Source organism: Temnothorax americanus, unplaced genomic scaffold, assembly GCF_048541705.1.
Source record: "Temnothorax americanus isolate GAGA-0224 unplaced genomic scaffold, ASM4854170v1 Scaffold78, whole genome shotgun sequence".
In the NCBI taxonomy this organism is placed as follows: Eukaryota; Metazoa; Arthropoda; class Insecta; order Hymenoptera; family Formicidae; genus Temnothorax; species Temnothorax americanus.
Genome location: NW_027509801.1, coordinates 184,124 through 196,167, shown reverse-complemented (window position 1 = coordinate 196,167; position 12,044 = coordinate 184,124). Strand labels below are relative to the sequence as shown.

The 12,044-nt window shown below is 41.7% G+C and overlaps 1 protein-coding gene across 1 annotated transcript; it reads left to right on the top strand.

The window, feature by feature from the left end:
- Positions 1-26: 26 nt before the first annotated feature.
- Positions 27-7,396, top strand: Sf3b3 (splicing factor 3B subunit 3). The gene is made up of 13 exons (XM_077423343.1): positions 27-224; positions 377-898; positions 1,140-1,312; positions 1,515-2,011; positions 2,087-2,252; positions 2,520-2,688; positions 3,418-3,569; positions 4,105-4,260; positions 4,510-4,801; positions 4,914-5,580; positions 5,661-5,777; positions 5,960-6,338; positions 6,441-7,396. The coding sequence occupies exons 2-13, from the start codon at positions 502-504 to the stop codon at positions 6,927-6,929; spliced, it is 3,654 nt and encodes a 1,217-aa protein (XP_077279469.1). The 5' UTR covers positions 27-224; positions 377-501; the 3' UTR covers positions 6,930-7,396.
- Positions 7,397-12,044: the final 4,648 nt, after the last annotated feature.

The following is a 12,044-nucleotide window of genomic DNA, read 5'->3' as shown; positions in this document are numbered from 1 at the left end:
GTCAATGACGAGAGTACGAGAGACAGATGCGCGTCGTTTCCGGCGGATTACGGGATTACTACTCGTAAAATCCGCGAAACGCGGCGACAACGGCGTCTGGGCGTCTGTTCGTCTGTTCTCTCGTAACTGCTCGCGACGTCCTGACGGCGAGTATCGTCGATTCGATCGTGAAAGGAAAATCCGGAGGCATCGTCGAGCGTTACCACATCGAAAGCTTGATCGAGGTAAAGAGAATATCCTTGGAAGTCGTCCGCTTTCATAGCCAACCTCATTTTCGTGCTTAACGATTTCTTTCGACTTAATTTCGGCGTAAGAACGACGCGGGCCGTGTCGCGCGTGTCGCGTTGAATTGTTACATATACGCATCTCGTTGCAGAGCATGGACTCTCGGAGACGTTTGTCGAGATTATAAGCCCTCCGTTAATTCATCGTCGTCGTCGTCATCGCTCGGTTGAGAAATCGACGAAGGAATAGAAAAAGCCGACACGCTTGCTAGCCAAAATGTATCTGTACAATCTGACCCTCCAACGTGCCACGGGCATCACGCACGCGGTGCACGGCAATTTCTCCGGCAGTAAGATGCAGGAGATTCTCGTCTCCCGCGGCAAATCGTTAGAGCTGCTACGACCGGATCCGAATACGGGAAAAGTCCATACCCTGCTGACCGTAGAAGTTTTCGGCATCGTTCGATCCCTCATGGCATTTAGATTGACCGGCGGAACGAAGGATTACATTGTCGTCGGATCAGATTCTGGGCGTATAGTAATATTGGAGTACATTCCTGCTAAGAACAGCTTTGAAAAGGTACATCAAGAGACTTTTGGCAAGAGTGGATGTAGGCGCATCGTTCCTGGCCAATATCTTGCTATCGATCCGAAAGGAAGAGCGGTTATGATAGGTATATATATATATATTTTTTTTTATCTCACATTTGTGCCTTCGGCAGTTTTATGGAACAATTTGTATTGTTATTCTTGTCGTTAAATACCATGTGATTATTCTTTCCGTGTTTCAACTGAATAACATTGATTACATCTTTATTATTATTATGATGGTATTTTATTGGTAACACAATTAATACAATTAATTACTTTGATGCGAATCTAATGTTATATTTTGTTATATATTTACTGTTGTAGGTGCTATTGAAAAGCAGAAACTTGTGTACATTCTCAACAGAGACGCCGAGGCCCGTCTTACAATCTCTTCTCCATTGGAAGCTCATAAGAGCAACACTCTGGTGTATCATACCGTTGGCGTCGACGTTGGTTTTGAGAATCCTATGTTTGCGTGTTTAGAGATCGATTACGAGGTAAACTTGCGTAACTTTTGTATCACTTTTTTAATAACAGATATTGTTGATAGTATTACGTGATTATTATTCCGTGTTTCAACTGATTAGCATTGATTACATCTATTCATCGTTATGATATACTTATACGCGATCATATTTGCAGTATTATATTCATATAAAGCGTGTATATTTAATATCTCTTGCAAAAATGTTAATTCAGGAAGCTGACAGCGATCCCACGGGCGACGCGGCGGTGAAAACGCAGCAAACGCTTACGCTGTACGAGCTTGATCTCGGTCTAAATCACGTAGTACGGAAGTACAGTGAGCCATTGGAGGAACACGCCAACTTCCTTGTGTCTGTGCCCGGTGGCAACGATGGTCCAAGCGGCGTACTCATCTGTTCCGAAAACTATCTCACGTACAAGAACCTCGGGGATCAGCACGACATACGTTGTCCGATTCCGCGACGCCGTAACGACTTGGACGATCCTGAGAGAGGAATGATATTCGTGTGCTCGGCCACGCACAAGACGAAGAGCATGTTCTTCTTTTTGGCGCAGACAGAGCAGGGTGATATTTTCAAAATTACCCTCGAGACGGACGAGGACATGGTCACCGAAATTAAGCTGAAATACTTCGACACGGTACCGGTAGCTGCGAGTATGTGCGTCCTGAAAACGGGATTCCTGTTCGTCGCCTCGGAATTTGGCAACCAGTTAGTACTATGGACCACGTAACTAATGCGTTCGAATTACCGCAAACAGAGCAATTGCATTGTCCTTTTTTTCAGTTACCTGTATCAAATAGCCCATCTCGGAGACGACGACGACGAGCCCGAATTTAGTTCGGCAATGCCACTGGAAGAAGGTGACACTTTCTTCTTCGCCCCTCGACCGCTTCGAAATCTAGTGCTAGTCGACGAAATGGACAGTCTCTCGCCCATAATGGCTTGTCAGGTGATATATCTATTTTGTGAGATACAAGTTTTTCTTTTTCTCGACTACGCACGTCAAGTAGGTAGGAGACGTTACTCGTTCGTCTCTTTCCTGTGGGATACTGTGCGACAACAGAATTCTCTTCGTCGCCTTTGGTTTGTTATTGCAAATTGAAGTGAATACTTGGAGAGACAAGCGTACACTTGTAATCACGATATTTTTCTTTTCTCACGGGTTTTCTCTTGCGGAAAAGACGAGAAGCTTTATGAGAGATTTTGACTGTGTTAGGTAGCAGATCTGGCGAACGAAGATACACCGCAATTGTATATCGCTTGCGGACGAGGACCGCGATCCACGTTACGAGTGTTACGCCATGGTCTCGAAGTTTCCGAGATGGCCGTGAGCGAGCTGCCTGGTAATCCAAATGCTGTATGGACTGTGAAGAGAAGAATCGATGGTTAGTCAAATGATATTTCTACAATTGTCTGCATGTTTCCACTTGAATTGCTTATTCGACAGTTGATAAGTTTTAGCTATCATTTCATTGAGAATTTACTTTCCACATGTCTCGTCTCTATCTCTATCCTTTTAAAATCTTTTTTACGTCGAAGCGACGACGACTGAAGTATATTCTATTCAGTCCGCATTACAAGTATCACAGATACTTCTATGTTTCTTCCATTCTCTTTTTGCGAAAGTGGATCGTAAGTGGCTCAATAGCATAATTCGAACAGATTTGCGTAAAGCTTTGGGGTAAGAACATTAGTACTTAATATAACTTGGAAAAGAAAATTGTATAGTTTTGCTTTAAAAAGACAAACAGCATCGGTTTTATAAAACGATATTAATGAACCTGGTGGCTTGATACACTCTTATCAAACACCAGTTCTCTCTTTCAGGATGCCAGCGCGCTATTGGTTGACCCACAGAACTCTGAATGACCGAAAGGTAAGGAACTTCGGCGCGAAATTGGCACGAGTAAGAGTCGATTCGTTCGACAAAAAAAAATTAAAAAAGAAAAAAAAAGTAGGCGAAAGCCCGTCGACTCTTTCTGTGCCGCACGAGAGCGTGCGCAGTCGAATGATCGAGGACACCTATATTATATCTCTCTGTGCAAATTCAAATATTCGATTCGACGACGCATTTTCCTACGTATTGAGGATGAGCTTTGTAATTTTGATTGCAGAGGAATATGATGCGTACATCATAGTGTCCTTCGTGAACGCCACACTCGTACTCAGTATCGGCGAGACTGTCGAGGAAGTAACGGACTCGGGTTTTCTCGGTACAACACCGACCTTGAGTTGCTCCGCTTTGGGCGAGGACGCATTGGTGCAGGTACATTACACATGGAAATTATATTGTATGGTATTCCGTGGACCCCATGCGTGAACCATACATCCCATGTTGTATTAAATTTGAGAGTAATGTAAAATTAAAGTAAGTAAAATTTGATTCGATCATTAAAACATTTTTAAATTGACTTTAGGTTAAATTATAAATAACAATCTAAATTAATAGATTGTCTGATCAAAATAATGATGGTTTTTTTTTTTAATTCATATTTTTGGGACAATGGTATATGCATGGGATTGTAGAATTTTTCTCTCGATTGCACTCGGTATCTCCGGCACCTGGTTGACCACGTGCCGGTCGCAAAAAAGTGCTAAAATATTCGGGCTCACGCATCGTTGGAACGTTCTGGATTTAGTCTAAACTTTCCTGGTATTACAGGCCCAACAATCGTACTACAAAAATCTTTTAATTTTTACAATGATACATAATCCAATATATTTTGTTTTATTATTATTAAGTATATGACACGTGAAATATATAATTTAATTATCTGAAATCTCAAACGCGCGTCTTTCAGGTATATCCTGACGGCATACGTCACATCCGAGCAGATAAGCGTGTCAACGAATGGAAGGCACCCGGCAAGAAGACCATCGTGAAATGCGCGGTCAATCAACGTCAAGTTGTGATTGCCCTCACTGGAGGGGAACTAGTCTACTTCGAGATGGATCCTGTATGTATTTGCAATAATTCTTAACGCTTCCGCGATTATTCCAACGATCGCATTATTTGTTCTCTCTGAGGTGTCTGATTCTTGTTCTCGGAGAAGTAGAAGATGCGAAGAGCATACTACTCATTTCATCTTGCATGACCAACCTAACTGAGCCTATCGCTCAGTGGTTGGAACTGATGGAGAGTGAACAAGATCATCGCAAAATTTTTCGTCAGTAATGGCTTTCTATTAATCCATGTATCTTTTCAGACCGGACAATTGAACGAGTATACGGAAAGGAAAAAGATGCCCTCGGAAGTAATGTGCATGGCCCTTGGAAACGTGGCAGTGGGCGAGCAACGCTCGTGGTTCCTGGCTGTCGGTCTACAGGACAATACCGTGAGGATAATATCGTTGGATCCCTCGGACTGTCTAGCGCCGAGAAGCATGCAGGCATTACCAGCGGCTGCGGAAAGTTTATGCATCGTGGAAATGGGCGCCAAGGAGGCGGACAATTCCGAGGATGCGGCGCCACAGCAATCCAGTTTGTACCTGAATATAGGTAAATTATATCTTCAAACTTGTGCATCTATATTTTTGCTCGTAGTTTTCATTTCTAAAAAAATTGTGTCAAATCGCCTTTAATACGTGTTGTATGTTACTATTAATTCCAGGTTTGCAAAACGGAGTGCTACTCAGAACTGTGTTGGATCCGATTTCCGGCGATCTCGCAGACACGAGAACTCGCTACCTGGGCTCTCGTCCCGTTAAACTCTTCAGAATACGAATGCAAGGAAATCAGGCGGTGCTGGCGATGAGCAGCCGATCCTGGCTGAGTTACTACCATCAGAATCGTTTTCATCTAACGCCTCTATCGTATGAGAGTCTTGAATTCGCGTCGGGCTTCAGTTCCGAGCAGTGTCCGGAGGGTATTGTCGCCATATCGACGAACACATTGAGGATCCTGGCTCTCGAAAAACTTGGCGCCGTGTTCAATCAAGTGAGCTTCCCGTTGGAATACACGCCGAGGAAGTTCGCGATTCACCCCGATTCCGCGCATCTAGTGGTCATTGAGACTGAACACAACGCTTACACAGAAGAGACTAAGCAACAGAGAAGACTGCAGATGGCAGAGGAGATGCAAGAGGCGGCCGGTGCCGAGGAAGCGGCGGTCGCTCGAGAATTGGCAGAGGCATTCCTGTCGGAAGAACCAAACGAGGCGGTTTTCGGTGCTCCGCGGGCAGGCCCGGGACTGTGGGCTTCTATGCTGAGAATAATGGCACCAACTACCGGGCAAACGTTCGAAGTTCATCGTTTCGAACAAAACCTAGCTGCGTTATGGTAAGCAAAAAAAAAAAGAACAATCAAGCTTGATCAAAATCATAATTGTCCAATGTTATAATTTTTTTTTTCCTTTACAGCCTTTGCCTCGTGAAGTTCGCCAATCAAGGTGACCAGCTGTTTCTCATCGTTGGAGTCGCGAAAGAATTTCAATTGAATCCTAGAGTTAGCAATGGCGGTTTTCTTTATACGTACAAGTAAGATATCTCACTTTATTCCTAGTGTTCTCTCTGATATTTGCATACTAAAATGATGATTATCAATTTGGATGTCTGTATTTTAATGATGTAGTCCTGCAGTGCTGATTTTTATAGCAACTTTCAACGAACGTGATATTTCTCGTGACGAAATAATCAAAAGTGATTGTTTTGTGTTCCAGAGTAAATGCGGAGTGTACCAGTATCGAGCTGCTGCACAAATCTCCATTAGATGAGGTACCATTGGCCATTTGTCCGTATCAAGGTCGAGTACTGGTCGGCGTGGGTAGGATGTTACGGCTTTACGACATGGGTAAAAAGAAATTATTGCGTAAGTGCGAGAACAAGCATATACCGAACGCTGTCGTATCGATCAACGCGATTGGTCAACGGATCTACGTCAGCGACGTGCAGGAATCCGTGTACGCTGTGAGGTACAAGCGCCAGGAGAATCAGTTAATCGTTTTTGCGGATGACACGCACCCCAGGTGGATCACGACGACGTGCGTGTTGGATTACGATACCGTCGCCACCGCCGATAAATTCGGAAACATAGCTGTGGTGAGTTCTTCCCGTGGTCGCCTTATTTTTGTTAGCAATGTGCAACGCGTTTGTATAACAATTATATACGATTTATTATATTCATGTTTTTCCTCTTTTCAGATACGATTGGCGACTGGCATTAATGACGATGTAGACGAAGATCCTACCGGAAACAAGGCTCTCTGGGACCGAGGATTACTGAATGGTGCGAGCCAGAAAGCTGACACAGTGGCGTGTTTCCACGTCGGCGAGACGGTAATGTCGTTGCAGAAGGCAACTCTCATACCGGGCGGCTCTGAGAGTCTGGTGTACACAACCCTAAGCGGAACGGTAGGTGTGCTCGTACCGTTCACAAGCCACGAGGATCACGATTTCTTCCAGCATCTGGAGATGCACATGCGATCCGAGCATCCTCCTCTATGCGGCAGAGATCATCTGTCCTTCCGGTCGTACTATTACCCCGTAAAAAATGTCATCGACGGCGATCTCTGCGAACAATTCAACTCGATCGAGCCTGCTAAACAGAAGAGCATCTCCGGCGATCTCGAGAGAACGCCATCCGAGGTGTCGAAGAAGTTGGAGGACATACGTACACGTTACGCTTTCTAAATTTTTCAGACGCAAGGACCATGTTCTTCGACGTACTGTTTTGTCAACTCTAGGACTCTGATGTTTTTAATATATAAATGATCTTGAAAAAATCCGCGATGGATGCTATTAATTTTTTTTATTAATCAATCTTTCTTTTTGCATAATATTGGATCAATGTAATACATCTTTTCCGTCGATTTGATCGTGCAAACTAAATTCTGTTATATACATGATGATTGCGTACAAAAGTTCAAAGCTGTGTAAAAATTCGAGATTTTTTTTTTTTTATACGTGTGATAGATTTATATTATATAGACATAAACATAACTTTTAGAATATGTAGTTAACATCGAGATGTAATGTACATTCTCAATTTCTCTTAAACAAATTGTCAATAATGGGAAAAAAGTAACAGTATTTAAATAGCTTTAGAGACTCGTGTAAGCTTTTTGTATTTCAGTAACAATTATAAATCACTATGAAAATCACGAAACGTTGACTCATAAAAGTGTGAAAGTTGTCGGATTATCGGCTCTTACGTTATAAATAGATTTTAATTATATTTATACCACGAGTGTAGATATATAAATGTAATGACGTTATTCCACCACTTATATATACATATATATATCGAACTAACGCATTGCCATTCGAATCAGCGATTAAGCAATTAATTTCCGTTCATTGTGGTCTTGCAAATTGCACATTAAATCACCTACCATCAATCTAACATCAATTCATCACCTAATATCGATTTGTATATCCATCCTCTGAATATCTAAGCATGAATATCTTTGAATATATTTCTTAAAGGAGAAATGCCCACCGTCTTTTTTTCTATTTTTCAACAGACAATATCCCGCTATCTCTCTCCAAGTATGCTTCATATACTTGTAAATTTTTATATTGTGTATGTATATATGTTTTTTAAGTTTATTGCTCCTAAAACGGGAGTTGCCATCATTTCATGCATTTTCAGTCAAAATATTTTTTTAACTCTTTAATAATCTCCTGTAAACCGTGAGATCGAATCTTGAGATCTATCGGCTACGGGTCGGCCATTCCTCCACAGAGCCACGGGGGAGTTCGCCTAAAGTATTAAAGTAAATTTTCCTATTCGATTTATGACCATTTTCTCGATGGCGGATTTTCAACGACCATCAGGAATTGCCGCGCTATTACATGGTGCTACAGTTTCTGAAAAAGTAGGTCTTATCCTCGTCAACGAGTCCACTTCATTCCGACTGAAACTTAAAACTCCGTTTTTCAGTTTCGTTACATTCGCATGCAATTTTTACGGGAAAGAGATATAAGTCACATATTCAATCTTCATTGGAGAAAACGGGCTTGGTATGTCACGCCTGGAGAGAGACCTTTCCTTTCCCATGTTTTTCAAATTTGGATGAGAATTATGTGAGATAAAATCAGAAACCTTATCTGCAACGTTATACATCTAATAATGAAATATGTTTTCAGTATATTTGAATATAAAATATAAAGCAATTCAAGGAAGGATCAAACGACGAGAGATTTCGAGTTATTTTAAAAATTTATATAAATTTTATATGAATTAAATTTAAAATCACGGAACATTAATATCAGGTCGAATTATTAGGACTCGATTGAACGAAGTCACATTTTCCCAAAGGAGCAAGACTTCGATTTGCAGGGTCTGCAAATAGATTTTGCTATTTAAGGATATCTCAATACTTGAATTAGAACAGTGGAGAGCGATGAATCTATCTACGTTATGCGCCGTTATGGCATAACTAGGTGAGCATGCATCCCGGCGGTGCATTCATCACTCAATTGCATCCTCCAGTCCCTCCTCTTCTCTTCCCGATACCCGTGCATGCACATGATTACTCACACGTACGCGCACACATACAGTCTCCTCAAAACATTCATTATAACTTTAACGCATGAATGCACTGCACACCGGCGCGAAATTTGGGAAAAACCAATGGAAAATTTTACTATTCTATTCTATTGTTATTTAATACTTGTAATTACTTAACGCACGCGCATTATTCGGCAAAAGTAACGTCAGGTTTCTCGGAAACGAAAAAATAATAGAATTTAGGTAGGGTACACCGGGTACACCCAAAATAGCAAAACGCCCGTCATATTTACGTAAACTCGTAACGAGTGTTTGCGTTTGCGTTTGCGCAAATAACGTGTAAAGATGCAGTCGCAAAATGGTCAGCAAAAATATTGAATTTATTTCAGGCAACGGTTTATTTGACGTTCGTTATTTTTGGCCAGAAAACTCCGGGTGTAATCACCAATCAAGTTGTAAATAGTTGGCGTATTATTGATGGAAGCAAATGTACCCTATTCTGACTGCAAACAGTTTGCAGCAGTAATTTACACATCTTTGCCGCAAAAGCACCGTTATATAAATATGAATCCTAGACGCTAGACGGAACTAGCGCGGATTCATGTTTACGCAATGTTTGTGGCAACAATACATAAATTTATCTTTAGCGTTTGCATAATTTTGATGCAATATGCACCCCTCACGTTTCGCGTGCGTCAAGCACGCACAAGTAGCTATTTCACTTAACATTTCAAAATCTAAATTTATGTCAATTTTATGTCATTCCCTGTAACAATTATTTAATTAGTAATTAAGCAAGCATTGAGAGATATATATCTTTCGATACCTATGGAAAATCATCAGAATTATTAGATTAGAAGAACATTTTATCGTATATTCGACAGGGATTCAAACTTTGCGCCCATTAAAATATTTCTTTTATCTTTCGCACACATTGCATGTTTATCTAGTTTCAAGAAGCTAGCTATACAAACTTGAAATCGTAACTCATTTCAACTTGATTCACAACCTGGATCACCCTGGCTCGTTGCCCTAATACAGTACGGAAAATAAGTATTTATCGCAGGAGCATATGCGGGAAATGTATACGCATACACGCATAAATTCATGCGTTATGTACAGTTTATATATTATTGATGGAAACAATTTACACATTGCAATTTACATATCTTTGCCGTAAAAGCACTATAAGTATGAATCCTAGACGGAACTATATAATTCATGTTTACGCAATGTTTGTGGCCATAACAATACAAGAATTGTTTCCCAACACGTTTGCATAATTTTGCACACTCACGTTTTGCTATCATCTGGATAACTTTGTACAAATATAAATTGTATTTGTCGCTCGGGAGAAACATGACAATATCGATATACTAACGCTAAATAAATATATTATGTTTATACAATAACAGTAATAACATACATGCGTAATTCCGGCACAATTTTTCGCGTCACGCTCCCGGATTTTCTTCCGTGCAAAAGTGGATTAGCTCGCTGCCTCGACACGCGAGATATCCCCGTCTAATTATATAGGTACGCGGCTGTTTACCGCACCCTCGCGCGTTCACGCCGCTATCGGATTTACCCCGTGACCGCGTTTCGCGGGAATTAGATATTCTTAATTGGCACGTGCGGCGACGTGCATCGCGCGGACGATGAACCGCTTTGTGATAAGCGGAGATAATAATGAGCGCGACGCGCTCCGCTCGAGATCGATAACCGCTTGGAGAAAGAAAAGGAACGACGAGTGGCGACCGCTCGAGTACCGTTGATGCTGCAGATAACGCGATAAAAGAGTGTTATCAACGGTCTCTTTAGAAAGGGAGAGAGAAAGAAAAAGAGGAAAAAAGAGAAAGAGATGTGCGGAAAAGGGTGTGCGTCCGCGAGTTCGATATCTCCGTCGTCGGCGTCGTCGGCGTCGTCGCCTCGTCAGGACTCGGGACGAGGCGCGAGGAGGCTGTGCCGGCGCGATGCACGCGCCGGTGGCCGCACATATGTCACGTATATGTATTAGGAGCAACGAAACGTTGTCGAGCGGCGATAACGACGACGTCCTCGACACGCTTCGTCTCGGCGATACGGGTGCACGGTGCTCGCGTCTCTCCGCAGGCTCCGAGCTCCGAGAACATCGGGGAGACCTCGAGAGTCGGCCAGTCGGGGGGATGGTTGCGGGTTGCGGTGCACCCCGTGCACCCTATATCATATACCGCGTTTATACAGGATGTTCCACCTATCTCGAGCTCATTTCAAGTTATATCCGCTTCCTCTATCTGTGTCATCGCGGGGAAATGTACGATGAGGAAAAAATTATATTTTACATGCATAATGTTTCTTCTTTGCTTTCGACTGTCAAGCTGCGAAAACGAAAAAAAAAACGAAGCGAAATTATCGCCGTTTTTTTCATCTATAGAAAGCGCCAAGCTCTTCGATTTTTCTTTCCATTCAAAAATAAATTTGGATTTTTCAACTTAACATAGAATTTGATAGAGAAACAATGTGAGAGAGAGAGAGAGAGAGAGAGAGAGAGAGAGAGAGAGAGAGAGAGAGAGAAACGAGACAGAGAGACGGACAAAGTGAAAGAGAGACATAGAACTGCCCCCCTTTGCACCAATCAATATAACACGGCGTATTGTTCTTTGTTTAAAAGCTCATATGGATGATCGATTCAGAATGATTTTGACAATCATAATATCCGTCTCTTTGAACAAAATAATTTCACGGAAGATACCGAGAGAACCAAGCTAACAATAAGTGGAACGCTCTATATACCGACGTCAAGAGTCTCGACAGTTGACGATCTCGTGGACAGCAGGGTGAAAAGAGAGACGGCAGCGGCGTAGTATATATGTAGATTGTAGATAAATTTACATGTTAACATCTCTGCAATAAAAATCAATTGTCGTCAGGTCGTCATCGCGATACCAATCTATCTGCACTCTGAAAAATTCATATAAAAATCTTTAGTTTTAGTATATGCACCTTTCGATAAAAGTTCCAATTAAAAGAATATAAATAATTATTACTATAAAAATTGCGCTTGGAAAAAATCTATATTATCCCAATTAGATATGTTATAGCGTTTCTCTCTATAAACACTTGACACCTTTTAGTATGTATGCGTGTAAAAGATTATAATACGTACATAAAATATACATGTTCATCTGTGTGTGTTGAAAATAAATACTGTTTTCCATTTCCGCTCGAAGATCGGTTACCCATTCCAAACAATCGGGGGCGGGGGGACGCGATTCGAGACTCCTGATAAGGGACGTTTATGTAAATTCAGTTCG